The 16858-nt window shown below is 39.6% G+C and overlaps 1 protein-coding gene across 3 annotated transcripts in view; it reads right to left on the reverse strand.

Moving 5' to 3' along the window:
- The window catches only part of LOC120725288 (nesprin-2), a 93060-nt gene that overhangs the window by 4728 nt on the left and 71474 nt on the right, over window positions 1-16858 (reverse strand). For all 3 annotated transcript variants that reach the window (XM_040018081.1, XM_040018078.1, XM_040018079.1), the window contains 14 exons: window positions 15536-15643; window positions 14156-14311; window positions 11882-12040; window positions 11040-11206; window positions 6948-7110; window positions 6437-6627; window positions 5976-6126; window positions 5156-5338; window positions 4399-4536; window positions 3984-4175; window positions 3330-3606; window positions 2312-2380; window positions 900-1033; window positions 640-766 (listed from right to left, as the gene is read on the reverse strand). In XM_040018081.1, the coding sequence (XP_039874015.1) occupies window positions 640-766; window positions 900-1033; window positions 2312-2380; window positions 3330-3606; window positions 3984-4175; window positions 4399-4536; window positions 5156-5338; window positions 5976-6126; window positions 6437-6627; window positions 6948-7110; window positions 11040-11206; window positions 11882-12040; window positions 14156-14311; window positions 15536-15643 (2215 nt within the window). The remainder of the gene's footprint in view (window positions 1-639; window positions 767-899; window positions 1034-2311; window positions 2381-3329; window positions 3607-3983; window positions 4176-4398; window positions 4537-5155; window positions 5339-5975; window positions 6127-6436; window positions 6628-6947; window positions 7111-11039; window positions 11207-11881; window positions 12041-14155; window positions 14312-15535; window positions 15644-16858) is intronic.

Raw genomic sequence — 16858 nt, forward strand, 5'->3', positions numbered from 1 at the left:
TTAGTGATATTTGGCAACTTCAAGTGACTAGAAGCAGAAAAATACACGGCAAGTACTGAAGCGACAAGAAATGAGACCACAAGATACTGCTGACTCACTTAAGAAATGGTAGTAAACACACTGCTCAAAAAAATTTGAGTAACCCTTTTTAATAAGAAAATAGTATCAAGTCTTCTGTGATACTGATCAGTTTCCGCTGCTTCGGTGTTAATGAAATTACCCTCAGTTGCACTGAAGGGGCAACAATGAGGCAACCTTCAAAAACAGGATGGGTTTTACAGGTGGAAGCCACTGACATTTTTCCTTCCTCAACTTTTCTGACTGTTTTTTTCACTAGTTTTGCACTACCGGTAACATGAAGTGATACCTGGACCCTACACAGGTTACACAGGTAGCTTAATTCCTCCGGGATGGTACAACAATATGTAGTTGGCACAGCCCAGAATGAGCCCTCAGCCATCAAAGAGTGCTAATAATATTATTCCCGTTTAAAAAAAACAAACAAAAACGCAAACCTGCTTTTGAAAACAGTGTGATGTCACGGTTACTATGGCCTACTATATCCATCATTTACATACAGTTTATAGTTTACCTGATGTTGCTGATTTTTGCAAAGCGTTCAGCATCTTTGAGGCTCACCTGACTGTTTGTCTGAGGCACTCAGTCCCATGAGACCGAACTCCTCCGGCTGCTCCACGTCATCCAGGATCAGCGACACTCTGTTGATGCTCTCTATGCTCCTGCTGCACTCAGACATGAGACTCAGCTGGAAACAAAACAAACACACTTTAAGTTATTACATCAGGAGGAGCACACGGTCTGCATATGTTGTTTCAAATGCATTTCCAAGAGTGAGCTATTATTAGTTTAACTACTAGAGAGAAGTTTTTGAAGCGTACATATCCCGGCTTTAGAGGGGTACTGGTCAGAGTGGGTGTGGCCTCAGTGTGTCCCTCTGTGTCAGACTCAGTTTCTCTGTCTCCCAGTGCCCGCCATCTCGGAGAGTCTTGTACAGCCACAGACCTGCTTGATGCTGAGACGCAAAAAGAATAAAAAATGAGTCTTTGTCAGTATTTTCCAGTAATGTTACATTTAGATATACTGTATTCTCAATATTATTATAATATTATTCTTTTACCTATTTTGACATATTTTTCAATGTTGGATGTTCACAGTTTTAGATGCTCATTTGCAAATATGCACACACAAAAATGCTCAGGTCTTTCTCAGACTTCTCTTTGGAATAAAAAAAGTGGAAACATGCTGTTTTAATGGAACTGCAGAATAAAAAAATGGGAGCTGGAAATAAGCATTAGGTCTCCTTTTAACTGCAGGACACCAGCTTTCTGCTAAGAAACCATTTGGTCTTAACTTTCCTTTGTGGGAGTTTTTGGATTGATTCACTGTAAGATCTGCATCTGGCATTTAGTACTGTCTCTTTAGCTGATGTGTCTGGTGTGATCAAGCAAACATTCAAAGTTCAACTACAGTGAATCAGATGTATTCAGATCTACTAAATTAAGTACATCTGGAACGTAACTCGAGCAAAAACAAACAAATAACCCTGCAAACAACAAATCAAAGATCTGCATGGTGGTGTTTACTCAGTGCTTATTTCATATGTTTGAGCGGTAAAAAGAGGGATTACAGCACAAAGAGCCAAGTAGGCAAGGCCACAACTGGAAAACACCTGCATAGACTGGTAGGAATTGTTATTTATCAAAGGAAATTGATAAATAACAATAATGTTATGGATGACACAGCACAACATTTTCCTACCTCCTGGTGTTACATGCACTGTAAAGTTCTAGAAACTAGTGGAGGACAGTGAGCATGTGAGTGTGTTGGAGAAATGCAATATAAAAAAAAGACAAAGATAAAAGAGGATGTTGGAAGAGGATGAAAGGATGAAATGAAAGAGGCTGAAATTAACACAACAAAGTTTGGACCGCTGAAAGTAAGATGTAAAAGAGAAAAAGGGAAGACATAAATTCAGATAACGATAAAAAAAATCTCCTGAAGAAAAAAATAAACCCATTGAAAGTGCAAAAAATATTAAGACCTCAAATAAATCAATCATAAGCAGACCAGGACTTTGAAGTGTAGAGACTTTGGGCATTTATATTACAAATATACAAGAAAAGGACACTGAAGGTGTTTTTTCCTTAAACCAGTAAAGTATCCAAGTGGAAGAGACAGCACAACAAGCAATTAGATGCCAAGTGATACATGAGCAGCAGGAAGCTATTCTCTGGAAATATTTCGCCATGAAGAGCAGAGCGGTGAGTGCTGAAGATGCTCTTGAGCCTACCCAGTGACGAGGCGAGCGGGGCCTCTGAGGCTTCGATAAATTCCTCCAGGGTCTCAGTCAACTCCACCTCTGCGAGGAGAGAGGGGTCAGACTAGAAATCTCTTTAAAACAAGACATCCTTTCTTCCAGAATCCAAGAAACTAAAAACTGAAAAATGAGTGGAAAAGGCTCAAACTTGTCCAAGTCTTTTGGTCTTTTGGATTTCTTTCATTGTCTGCTTGCCTCCTTTTTTGCAACATTGAACATTGGTCTGTTTTTTCGGGCTCCGATGGATGATGCTGTGGATCGTTTGTCTCCATGCTTATGACTGAGCTGTGGTTTATGAGTCAGTTGTTTTTTGGTAGTGAATAACATTCATTTTCAGCTGGTGTGAAAACTAAACAACCAAACAAAGAAAACTTTACATCTCAGCAACCTGACATTTTTATAAGAATACTGATTACTGATTTTTAACTCACAGCCTAAACTACCGAGTTTGAACTGTCAAGGCAGAAATGTACATGTTTATCCTCTCTAATTTATTCAGGACATCTGCAGATTTTCCCTGTTTTTAAAAAATGTGCGCTGGGCTTTCGTCTTTGTCTTCATTGGCAGTTAGTCAAGCAAGTTTCACACAGTGACTCATCACAAAAACGATGCAAGTTAAATGCTGAGTTGCTCTCAGTTTCTAGAACTTGATTTGGCTCTTTGTGATTATGCAGAATGACAGCAGGAGTTACTTGTTAGTTGTATGTTTTGTACCTCTTATTAACTCCCTTTTTAACTTTTATTTTACAGTTCTGGGCTGACCCAGGACGTCTGTCAGCACGACTCTTTGGGGTTAAATTGTTAGAAATAACACTGTAACACTGTTATTTATCTACTACTTATTTATTTTGGTGCTTTGGTATAAATGGGGTTGTCTTTATCTGTGATCAGAGCAGCTGCCTCCCAGTGGCCAATATTGGAGCCTGTGGTGGGCCAATTCTGCCCCCCGGGCCTTATGTTTGACACCCTTGGAGGCAGACTTTAAAGATACCTGACAGCGCACTGAAGTAAGCTCCCTCTTCCTCGTTCTCTTCCTCTTCCTCATCATCCTCATGTGATGATGACCCTCCTACGTCTACGGTGTGGTCCCACTCCAAAGCCAGTGAATCCGGTGTCTCCCGCCCTGAACGCACCAGGGGTGAGGACAGCAGGAGAGTGGGTGTGGCTGGAAGGCTTCCAAAGCTACGCCCAAGCCATGGTCGGCCAATCAGCTCCAAGCTTGATTCCAGGGAAAAGGTGGTAGAGGGGATCTCTGGTTCTTCTGTGATCTAGGACAGAGAAACCAAGCCAAGTGTGAATGATACATACCTGTCCTTACACTGGTAACACACACCAAGTCCTTGTTAGTTTTAGAACTGCCTCTCACATGTTATGCATAATTTGAAAAAATTGCATAGAATCAAGCAATAAACACGTGTGTATGGATCGGTGCCAAAAACTACGAACATGTCTGGAAAATATTGTGCTGGATATTTAAAATGGGTTTAAAAACATGGAATAAAAAACTGCATGCATGTATAAAAGTCATGCAAAGGAAAATCTATAAAATGATAAGGGATATTTTCTTATTTATAATATGTTAGACCTTTTATTATATCTGCTTGAATTAGACTGGAATCTGAAAAATGTGTGCGCCTAGGCTTACAGGGGGTTGGCTGAGGCGCTGATGGAAGCGGACCAGTCTCCTGAAAACTTCCTGGCAGTAGGAGTGCAGTTCCTCCAGCTCCTCCTCTATCTTCGCCGCATCCTGCGGTGAGCTCTTCTGGATCAGGCCCTCTCCAAACACAATCAGTCCATCAATGCGCTCAGTGTTCAGGGTGATCTCCTTCTGGAAACTCTGCAGGAAGACGAAGGGATGAATGGGTGCACAGAGATTGAGCCTTTAAACCCAAAGGAACAAAACGCAGCTTCTGATAATATCTGTAAAAGCATTCAACAAATAATTCTTTCCAAAATATTGCCATAGCTAAAGCCAAGACCTTAAGCATCTTAACATGCAATTCTTATAATCACTAGGAGACATGGTTTTGTGTGTGTACAGTACATGAGCTGTGCCTCACATTGAGCTGCTGTATCTTCTGATGGACATCGCTCTCTGAAAAGTGCTCAACGTTGGTGAGCTGCAGATCGAGGTTGGTCAGCCACACCAGCAAACTTTCCCTGGTCCCTTCAAATTCCTCCCTCTGACTGGTGAAATACTGTGAGAGAAGAAAGCAAAGCAGTTCATTACATCCTCTAGTGAAAGCTTGACATTAATGCCAACTTGTCAATTTAAAATAATAAGCCGGAGATTTACAGTAAAATGTGCAACACAAGACAATTTCAGCTTTTATAAAAACAACTGGAAACATTTGACTTTTAAAACGAGTAGAAATCACATGGCGTCAGAATTAAATGTATTTATGACATTTATTAAGAGAAACAGCCCGTTTCATAGATCAACACATTAGCAGGGGGCCTTTTTACAGCTTTACCGATTACACAATTATTATTTCAAACTGTTCTGAACAATGCTGCAACCGAGCAGTCGCGTTACTATAATTTCAGTAAGGACACACAAACGAATTTGCCTATTAATTAAATGTGAAACAAAGAAAGTAACATTGCTTGCGTGCATCATGTTGTGATTTTGAAATTAGAATAAAACAAAAATACACTCAATGAGTCAGTGGCCTTTGTGTGAATCTGACAAACACCAGCTCCATATTAGGACCAAAAATTAAACTAAAACTGAAAATGTACTCTGAAAACTGACTGAAATTAAAATAAATTGAAAAGAAATCTAAAATGAGATTTCAAAAATAAAAATTTCTGTACCTTGAGCCTGTGGAGGATGGCGGCCACTCTTCGGTGCAGTGTATCCCACCGCCGGTTGCCTTCATGGACCATTGCTTTGAGCTGGCTGGCTCGGTCGGTGCGGTTTTCCCTGGCCAGCCGGCGGTACTGATTGTTGACCAGCTCCAGCTGGGTCAGTCGCTCATGAACCTGCCTTTGGAAACCCTGAAGAAGAGAGAGGAAGCATGGACAATTCAGTGTCTTTATTTCCTTAGTGTGAAGAATTGAAACATCCTCGATTTCTTTACTATATATTTTTCTAAGAAAATGAAAAACATTTATCTATGATCTATTGAAACATGTGCAAACATCAATGGAAATACAATATATAGGGCAAAGACAGAGTTTATATTCTTCTAATGACCTTGAAATTCAATATTTGGGACCACCTTTACTTTTATATAGCCTGAACTATTCTTGCAGTGTCTCAAGGACAATCTATGACTGATAGGGTTCTATTATGTGTTCTATCCAAGTCTACTTTTACTGCATTGGCAGCTCATGCTCACGACGATTTGAACTGATACACTTAAAATTTGGATTCATCACTCCATCAAATGCGTTGCCACGGTTTTTCACTCCAGTTCTTGTGTAATTTGGCATACCTCAGCCTTTTCTCCTTGTCTACCTTCCTTAATAATAGCTTTTTGGTTAAAGACACAATTTAAAATTGGTACTTTGTTTTGCATAAACACAACACTGGTTCATCCCTTGAGTTGCAACGTCCGACTTCAAACTGATAAAGATTACTGATGATCAAACAGAAACAAATCTTCATCAAGCTAACCTCACAACAACTGACCTCAAACTTCTTGAGCTCCTCTTTGGCGACAGTAAAAAGGACATCAGCTGAGTTGGGGTTGGCAGCGGTTCGCTCAGCCATCTTGAGCCAATCCTCAAATCGGGAGTAGTCATTGAGAAACTTACACCAGAGTGTCCACGTCTCCTCAATCCTGCGAGCAGACATCGTGATGGAATATTTGTTTCTGTAATGTTCAGACTCTGCGTACGTCTAAAGCATTAACCTAAAACTTTTAATCAACATGAATTATTATTTAGAAAAGAATCTGTGTCGTGACATCAGTTGAACAGTAACATAAAGAAGGACCCCGTGATAAAAATCATGAGCTTCAAATCGACATTTGGGTCCAGTTTGTTTAATATTTTGTCATATTTCATTTATTATATTTGTGACAGTACAGAAAATTACAGTAACAGACATAGAAGTTTAAACATCAGTATGTTCTTTAGCTCCTACAGTACCTGAGCTTTCGATTCAGAGCCATAGCACAGATGGTCCTCCAGCGCTGGTCCAGGCTGCGGCTGGTCTCCTGCAGGGAGTCGCTCTCCGCCTCAGTGCCACCAGTAGCATCTTCATCCCGCAGCAACACATCGCACAGACTGAGCACGGATGCTACGCCCTCCGTGTGCTTCTCAATGTCCCTCTGCAGCTCCTGGACAGACATAAGGACAGGTATCACATCGGTCCATACTGTGCTACAAACCTCATTTATTAAACATCAGTCCACAGACAGAGGACAGTGAGGCACTGCATGTGACCACCTCTCCCCAAATTAAACAAAGGACAGATATGAATTATTAATCATAAACAGACAAAGAGTTGCAAGGAGTGAAAAAGAACCTTTAAAACAAACAAAAAAGAGAGAAAAAGGGTTTACAAAAAAAAGGGAAAAAATTAAAAATGTCAAATTGCTTGTTTGACATTAATAATAATAATAATGTCATAATGTGTTGTGAAGGTGCATAAGTCCACCTGCTGCTCTGCCAGCCTCCTTTGGATCTCCTGTTCGTGACAGACGCTGTAGGTGATGGGTCTCGACAGCTCGGCCTCGATGCGAGAAAGCCATGAGCGGAGGTTACTCATGTTTTTATCCAACTGCTGCATCGTCACCAGAGTTTCCTTCAGCTTCTTCACCCTGAAAGGACACAACCACATCAATGTAAAAAAAAAAAAAAGATAAAAAATCTCTTTGAACGCCTTCATTTGATATTAACAAATAACAATCTGGGGGTTTCAACCCTTATTAAGGTTTAAAATTAAGTGATGAAACTGCTGAACAATCACCTGAGTTTAAAAAACAAAAATCAATAGAAATAAAATTGAATAAAAAGATGGGAATACAAAAAAGTACAGAAGACAACAGAGAATAGTGAAAGAAAAAAGGATATGAATGAGAAAATAAGGGTAAAGAAAACTAGTGAATGAGAGAAAGAGGGAGAAAAAATGATATATAATACAATAAACCTTACAGTAAACAAACTAATTACAAAATTTAAAAAATGTGAATAATTAACCTCCTAGGACCTGGCGTATGTGGACATCACGTTTTGGGTTATTTAGACCAAAATACTCAATTTTGCTCTACAAGGGCCTGATATCCACTTACGAGGACATTATACTGCTACTGTTCTATCGAAGTTTTAAACGAATATCCTCACACGTGGCTCTCATTTTTCTTAGAAACAAAAATTAGGTAAAAAAAAAAAAAAAAAATCTGGTAATTCTTTGTTTTTACATTCATCAGGTCCCAATCAGCCCAAATATCAAAGAGAAATTAAAAATGCATGCCGTGGAAGAGTTCGGGTCTTAGAAGGTTAAAGTAATCAAAGTACTAAACTGATGATTGCTAACCCTTTAAAACTAAGTGTATCATAGTTATTAAGTGTTTTTGAGACTTCTACATCATCAGGACTATTTTCCCCCAAAAATCTTAAATAAATTGCACAATACATTTTAGGAAATAAATTACATTTAAAAAATGCCTGATGTAGCAAATATGATAGAAACTAAAATTCATATATGCACATTTATATTTATATTTATTTATTTGTTTATTTATAAATTTCATCAGGAGTTTCAACATTCCCATTGTGAATTTCTAGACTTTTTCTGGCAATTATTTTATAGTCCTGCTTTTCAAGGGTTAAGCATTAACAGTGTAAAGAAGGAAGGAAGCAAAGAAGGAAGGAATGAAGAAAAAAAAGAAAGAGTTCACTAGCCTTCAACCTTCTCAGGTATCCTTACTAGAACTTCTAAAGTAACCATGGCAACTAACACCCGTATGAAAGAACACACTCACACACACACACACACACACACACACACACACACACACACACAGAGCGCCACAGTGACTGGTGTCATAGCAACGTATGGAACAATAAAAGCTCTCTTCTGAGCATTAAAAGCCTGAAGTGTGCCCCATTTGGGAGTTTGAGTTAATTTACCCATTTGATCCTTCCTCCTCTGCTGACGAGGTCCAGCAGAGCCTGTCAAGGGTGAGAGTGGAGACGCTCTCCACCGAAATAATAAGCACTAAAAAACCAGCTGCAAGTGTAATTGTCTGCCTCAAGAATGTATGAAAGGGTCCCAACAGATAACGGAGAAGTGAGAATGTAAACGAGCGGCATATTTTGAAAACCTAGTTAAGAAAAAGTTGGGATGCTGTGTCAAACCCAAATTGTATTCACAACAGACCGTAGAAAACATCCTAAATATTGAAATAAAACATTTTAACATTTGATGAGAGAATGTTATGGCAGCAACAGGCCTCAAAAAAGTTGGGAAGTGGCCAACAAAAGGCTGGAAATGTAAGTGGAGCCAAAAAGAAAAGAAAAAAAAACACCTGGAGGAAAATTTTGTTACTAATTAGTTAAATTGCTGACAGATCAGTAACACGATTGGGTAAAAAAAAGAGCAGAGGTTCACTAATCCACAAATTATCAGGTTTGCAAATCAATGAATTAATTTTTATTTACATTTTACAAACTGTCTCTTTTTTAAAAAACAGTTTTTTTAAGTATTTGGAAATACATCAAAGTAGTAGTAGAAATGAAAGTGACCTACAAATGGGTCACAGAAACCCATTGTAGGTGGTTGCTAGGTAATATGATGTTGTCATTGGACATGGGTGAGAACCTTCGTTAGTACTTCTATACCAAGTTTATTTGGTCAATTAATGAAGGAGTAGGAGGAATACATGGATATTATTGGACCAACCAACGTAACGTTTAAGGCAAATATTAAATAATTTCATATTTTTTCTAGTTTCTCTAAAGGTTAATGCAAAGATTAAGGTTAATCAAAATAATATTTTTAATGCTAAAACATAATTAGTCATGTCAAATTTACTGTTTTATAAAAAAGCACATTATTAAATAGACACACTTACTGAATGGATTAAAATGGAAAATTAAAAAGAAAAACAAAAAAAACAAACAAACTCAAACATTTTCCCAGCTTCAGTCAAAACATTAATGTATATTTTGATCGTTTATATGAGAAACTACTGTGGCTTAATACAGTCAGTATAAATTCTGTTCAGAAAAACATTCTTCCACTTTGCAGATGCAACCAGCTCGGTCCACTAACCAGTCTCTTTCTCCCATTCACTCCTTCTGCACCTCTGACAGGCTAACAAAGGCCAGCAGCTTCACGCCGAGGCCAAACAAAGAAACAAAACCCGGTCAGAGGCACTCGCTCAGGAAAAGGACACGAAGAGAATGGATAGAGAAAATGAAGCAGAAAGGAGCTGGAGGATAAGAGAGGATGCATGGCTATAAAGTACAGCTGACCACAGGAGGGCTCAAAGTTAGCCAGACACTGACCTCCAAAAGGCATTTACTGTTCTTACAGTACTTGTTTAATCCAGTATGATGTTTTTAGATAATTATTCCCTGAACTAAAGATTTAGCTACAAACATGGATATTTAAATCATGCCTACTAGCTATTGAAAATAAAACATAGATAAGGAGCATGAATGCTCCTCATTCGTGCAGAATTTTCACTTCTACAATTTACATACAGAAGTGTATAAAGAAACCTCATAGTTTCACACTTTATTTCCATTAGAAGCATCTAAATTAATTTAGGCTCCAGGACTTTGCTCGGTTAAGTTCACTAGCACACGCTGGCTGACTGTTCTGGGTTAAAAAGTGCATGCCATGTTTCTAGCAGAAGCAAACAGTTAAAAAAACAGAGATAGTGTAGTTCATCTATTGGCAGACTACAGGATGGCAGAGAAACTCTTCTCCATCAAGAATTCTTGGCTCCCATCTTGTCTACATGTGGTCAAGCCAGCTTAAATCTACTCACTGGGTCTTTTGAGAGAGCCTCAATTTGAAAATCAGCAATTAATACATACCGACATATGCCTCCCTCCCACCCACCCACCTTCAATAGTTATCCCAGTGACAGGCTACAGAGAGGGGGGGGGTTTCAGAGTGGACATATGCTCCCGTCTGAGGCTAGGCGCAGCCAATTTTTTTCATGATAGAGGTGGAGGGGCTAAACAGCAGTGCAAAAAGAGGAGTCTGTATCTCCTGCTCTTCCACAGGACTGTCCATCTGTTTTTAAGGGGTCAGGGGGGGCAGTAACAGTTTACAAACACAGAGGCTTAACCACTGCAGTCTGAACATTGGAGGCCATGTATTCCTGACAGCTGCGGAGCATAGCTAACGCAGCAGCAGGTGGATGGATACCCAGAAGAGCTGCTGTTTAATTACAGCCTTTTTGGTCCTTAATTATGCCTTTTACTGCTGAGCAGGTTTGATGTGAAAAGTGCTCGGTGGGGGGATAATGATGTGAATTGCTGGTTCTGTACACAGTAAACCTGAATCTTCTATAAACCATTGGCCACATGCACAAATACACACTTCATCTTTTATTCTTACCATAACTTTACCTTTAGTCTTTGAAAGGTGCTTCCTGAATGGGGAGCCACACTGTATATACACAATTTGCTTTCTTAAGTGCCTTTTGCAAAGTGTTTAACTGGCATAAATAAACACTTTTGTTAGCAGGTCACACCATGCAGCTTCTGTGGCGGCTGTGGTTGCTCTCACCTGGCTTCGATTTGGTGGAAGAGGTTGTGCCAGCGCTGGTTGACTTCCTGCAGCGACTCGTGGACCTGTACCTGCTTGGCCTCGTCGCTGGCTAAGAGCAGCTGCTCTCCCAGCTGTTTCAGGTGGCTTTTATTCTCACTAAACAAGTTAATTTCCTCCATACAGTCCTGTAAGGAAACATGAAACGATGCTGATATATGAACATTATATCCTTTGTGAACATTTAGTCTTTAAAACAGCAAGTAACCTTGGAAAACCTGGAAACTATTCCAGTGGTTCTCAAACCACATCAAAACTCATGATTAACGATACAGGGCAATTAGCCAAATGTTGTCTGTTTTTTCTTTATCGGGAAAAAGTTCACACCTAATCAAGTTTTAGTGCAAAGGCATAAAATGGATGAGTTATATTCATTCAACCTGCCCATTTCCATTCCCTTAAGCACTGGTTTTTTTTTTACCAGAAAGTATTTTCTTTAGCTACTATCTTAATAAAAAGTACTGACAAGGGTCTCCAATTTTCTCCGGTCATCTACAAGCAAAAAAACACAACCTCTAAAAAAACTGAAATCATACTTCATCTTGAGACAGGAAGGACAACTGTTGTGAAAAAACAAAAGGCCTATAGATCATCAATTCTAGGCCACCATCTGTTATAAACACAGCACATGTAGTTCATATATGGACTTAAAATAGAGCTTATATGAATGCCTTAGTTCATGAACTAGTTGTTGGAACACACACTTCCTCAAAGTAATGTCAAAATAATACCCATAAACAATCCCTTTGTTGATTGAGGTGATTATTGTCTGTGAAACTCCAGTGTTGGGCAACGCCTCGTACCTTCTTTAGTTTCTCCACCATTTCTTTGATGCTCAGCTCTCCCCGGTGGCACACTTTGTGCTCCATCTGAGTCAGCCAATCACAGAACTCCTTGTTTTTGTCATTGAAGATGGTCCACGCATTGAGACGATCTGCGATTTCCTGCTTGCGCGATGACACCTGGGAAGAGTCAAAGCAATAAAAGTGGTGTTAAAGCAGTGCTATAAGTTAAAGATTACAAGTGTGAACTACCTATTCTCAGATAATCACCATGCTATGTTTGCACATTGGGTATACTGCTACAATATATAAAGCCCCGCTAAAATAATTCACTCTAATAAATCTTCAATGCTGGCAGTTACAAAGTGCTATGGTGCAGAGCACATCTACTGATTCTCTAACTAAAACTTTCCAAGATCTTTTACAATGTTTTGTTACAATTAACAAGCAGATCATGGAGAGAAAAATCATCTATAGTTGTAAACGTGGTACTTTCTTTGGCAAATTTACTGTCGACTTGCAGGGAAACAACAAAAAGAGTGGTGACGAACCTCTTTATGACTGTCAGTCCAGTCTGAAACAGGGTTAATTGTTTTTGACTCCCCCTGGTATGCATCCAAGAAACAGTCTGACCCAAATATAGTGCACAAAAAAGCATTTGTGTGGTTGAACTTGGTGCAACTGGGTGTATAACTGATGAAATTTGTAGGGCACTTCAAAAGCCCCAAAGCATAAAAATGTGTGATTACATGGTATTAAAGATTAAAACATGGTAAAAATGTTCTCTTGCTACAGTTAAATAGCATTTCATCTCCAACAGAATCAGTAATCAACTGAATTGAGAAAAATCCCCAGGAGAGTCTTGATATTTGATGAAATTAACAAGGTCCATTTACCTAATGACAGCTTAATACCATGAAAACACCCCATTTCATTGCTGCGGGGGGTGATAATCTTTTTGAAGCTAAAGGGCTTAGCATGCCCATGGGGCATGTTACATCAGCCATAGTTTATTGCTCAGTGACACTTTTATTTTAAAATGAGCCCTGCTTTGGTTTTAATGAACTGGCATCGGAATGGAGGAGAATTTAGGGTGCATTGTGAGCCGCGGTCACCCTGTGAGGACTTAGTGCTTCCCTGGAACAATAGATCCAGTCCCTTGAATCCCCCTTAGCCCAGCCGAGCCATCTGCTCATCAGACCCATTCCGGTGGCTTCCCCCACCTACCACCTGTTAACTATGCAGAGGAAACTGCAGTGGCTCAGATCCACGCCCCCCGGCCATGTCAGGGATGAATACGGATTAAAAATGTTTGGTGTGATCTATCAGCTGAAACTAACAAAAATTAGTTTTAAGACTACTGTCTAGACTTTTCTATATCAAACTAACAAAAACGATTCAGTACAAAAATCACACACACCTAACTGTGAGTGAGTGGTCTTTACTGGAAGAAATCAGATGGCTTTCAGGCAATTACATGATGGTATTGTGCAAAGTTAAGGTTAACTACTTCAGTTTGCATACAGAAAACAAGAGTACTACACACACAATGCATTCCTGGCTGCTGTTGCTATAACCGTGAAACCCAGTAACTCCTGCCAAGACAGGGGCAGGTGGACTATAATTGGGGACTCTATTAGCATGAGCATAAATTAAACCATAATCCCTGACAAAAATGTATAGAGCTTGTCATAACTGTGTGTTTCTCAAGAAAAAGAGTGATTTTGTGCTTAAGCCGAAAGACTTAGTCGCAGGAATTTGAGCCTGTGTGTATACAGCGGAGCTACTTTCTGCAATAATGTAGTTACAGAATTAACCCCCTGTTGTTTTAGACAGCTTCATGTGACTGCTGTGGTAGCCTGACTTTTTCAAGCTCTCACTTTAAAAAGACTTCTCTTTACTTGGATGATACGAGAAGAACAAGCTCTGCTGGATACAATCTAAAAACAACCTGTGAGATTCACCAAACTGCAGAGGAAATATTAACAAACAAGTCATTTGGCTTGCAGGGAGGCAAATTGCTGAAAAGGAGACAGATGCAGTTTTCCCTCCATGAACCTGCGCACGCTGGCTCTTTTCTCACACAAATGAGTGTAAGTGTCTGTGTGTGTTTGTGTGCGTGTCTCTGTGTGTGGTGTAAGGCTTTGTGCTGCTGGTCACCGCCAAAACACAGCTGGTAGCAACTTTTCCCTCCTTCTCTCCCCAACCTCTCTTTCTCTCTCTTACCTGTTTCATCTGCAGTCCCTAAGACACACAGTCCCTCCGCTCACTGTTTACTTTTCTGTCAGTTCTCACCTTCATACACAGCTCTTCCCACTGACTGTGGAGTTGCTCCAGCTGCTTCTCCAGCAGAGCCGAGTCACTGGCCGTGACATACTGGGACAGGTCCGTCTTCATGTTGGCCAGTTCCTTCAATCCGATGGCCAAATGCTGCAGAGAGAGCTCAGTCTCCTGCATAACACACACAAGCATGCACACTTGAGCACCCGGTCAGATAGCCATGTACAAGTTGTGTGTGAACACGCTTCTCTCTTTTCGCTCTGACCGTCCAGATTAAAAGGATGTGGACGGGACAGGGGGAGGGTAGAAGGGGTAGAAAGGGGGAGGGGAGTGAAAGCATGGGGATATTAAATAAAGGAGGGGTGGGGGTAAACTCAGAGGTTCTCTGGTGGGATGGGGGTAGCTACTGATGAAATTGAAGTGTTCAGAAACTGGCTAGTTTTCAGACCAGTCCAGAAAACTGCAAATGATTTATTGGGATTTAAATGATAGGTTACTGTCATATAGGTGCCAATGGCATACATAGAGAGATGTCAAATTTTCAGTGTCACAGCAATGACAAAACAGTTTCTGTTCTTCTGTTTCTTTTCAGTAAGTATATTATTTCAGTAAATTACACAATGTCCACTGCTGGCAACCCTCAGTACCTGTTTTTCTGCAGCATGTGGATCTGATTCTGAGAATTAATTTGCAGAGAACGAGGTCCTACTCTGTTAAGACAAAGAGTTTTTCAAAGACTGTTTCCGAAGCAGAGAAGGTGACTGTCCTTGGCGAAAGAAGCCACAGTACTAAAATGTGAAAACCCTATTATCAGGAATGCAAGTGAAAGCCTTTATAGTCCTTGATATATTAAAGCACAAATTTAAATGTATTTTCATGCATTAAAATCTAAATTGAATCTAAACAGAGTTAATCTTCTCTGCACTGACAGAACCAAAGGCCATATTTCTACATATTTGATCTTGATACACTTGTAAATTACAGATTGTGTGTTTTCTAGATAATTTAATGCTTTAGAAAAGTAGCAAACATGCACATTTATTATATACGGAGTAGCATTACTGTTGAAACTTTGTGCAGGCTGATTGCAATAAAACTATAATAAAGCTTAAAAGCTCTTTAACTGCTTTGATGAATAGAGGTAGATTTCATATGCACAACTGAGTACAAAAGGTTCTATTCTGTCTGGAAATCATACAGCATAGCAGCTCATTTTATTATCAAAAATTGCCTTCATTTCTTAAACAGTGTGTTATGAAATGTATTTTCACCCCACTGTAAGAAAAGTGGAGCTCTGAAAAACCCACAGCAGTTTTCTACAATCTATATCCCTCTACTTTTCATACATTCACAAACACATGAAAACACATCCTTTACAATATTATATTAAATCACCTGGATAAGAGCGGAGTCCTCCGGTCTTTCACACGTCTGTTGTTTCATCTTTAACTCGTGCATTTCAGACACGATGTTGCTGATTCCATCCTGACACCGAGACCACATCTAGACAAGCAGCGTGACACAGAGCGGTCAGAGATCTCTGGAGTGTGCTTGAAAACACATCAATAAAATGCCTCAGAGAAGACAGGGACAACTTTAACATGCTAAATTATCAGACACCAAATGTGCCTTCCAAAAATAAATTTAATGAACCCCATAAAAGGAAAAAACTCAGAATGTCATCAGTGTTCTTAGTTTTTCAACAGTCAAGCTTTCAGATGCTGTGATAAATCCTGAGTGAAATTTTTTTTTTTTAAATGTTACAAAACCATAGCTCTTTGGGTCCTTAAAAATGTAATATATTATTCTATATGATGTCTGCAGTAGTCAGTTCTGTTTTTCTATCAATCTATGTGTGATCTGACCTTTAAAACGCTGTTCAGAGGGATTTCCCTTGTCCGGGTTGGATCCTGTTGAGCTTAAAGGGGTTAACACAACTTTGCCTGACCTCTCTATGGTCACGAAACCAGTCAGATGTCATAATTAACACAGCTCACCCAGCACAAATGTTAGGGTCTGAATATTCTAATAGTCAGAGAGCAAGCACGCTTAGCAGGACTTGACGAAAAATAATGAAAGGGTGTGCTCATGTATCTGTATTTTTAAAGGTATTTTTAAAGGTATTACTTGTAATATAAGATTAGGGTGGTATTTTGTTCGATGTCTGGTCTGTCTAGGTCTTACAGTAAAGCACTGAAGGAATGAAAGGGGCAGACACTGGCAACCAGCTGTCTCTGGATGTGGATCATGGAGAGATTTGAGTCGCTCTTTGATCCCTCTTGGCAGGAGCTCAGTGCCAGGGCAACACACCAGCCTGAGTGTGTGTGTGTGTGTGTGTGTATGTATGGGTTGGTTGGGATCAGGTCCTAGATATGGGTCATGCAAAGCAGACACCTCCTACTCCTTTGTTAGTGCACAGACACACTCTTTTTCTTGATTTTCCTGAAGGTGCAGTTTTCTAAATACTCAAAACATATCAGGCAGTGATATAAATGCAGTTTTAAGGTAAAACCTAATATGCTGTCTCTTGATTAAGCTGGAGAGTGGATGGTAAATGTTTATCTTGCCTTTTATATGTGTAGATTTTCTTTCTCACCTACATCTTTCCATGTTATGCAAAATGTTTCCTTTGGTGTTGGAGCCTTGATACAACAGTTGAGGCAATACTTGTCCTATTTTAGAGAGCTACAAGTGTATGTTAGGAGTGTGGTAATAAAA

Source organism: Simochromis diagramma, unplaced genomic scaffold (assembly GCF_900408965.1).
Source record: "Simochromis diagramma unplaced genomic scaffold, fSimDia1.1 OVJJ01000802.1, whole genome shotgun sequence".
NCBI lineage: Eukaryota > Metazoa > Chordata > Actinopteri > Cichliformes > Cichlidae > Simochromis > Simochromis diagramma.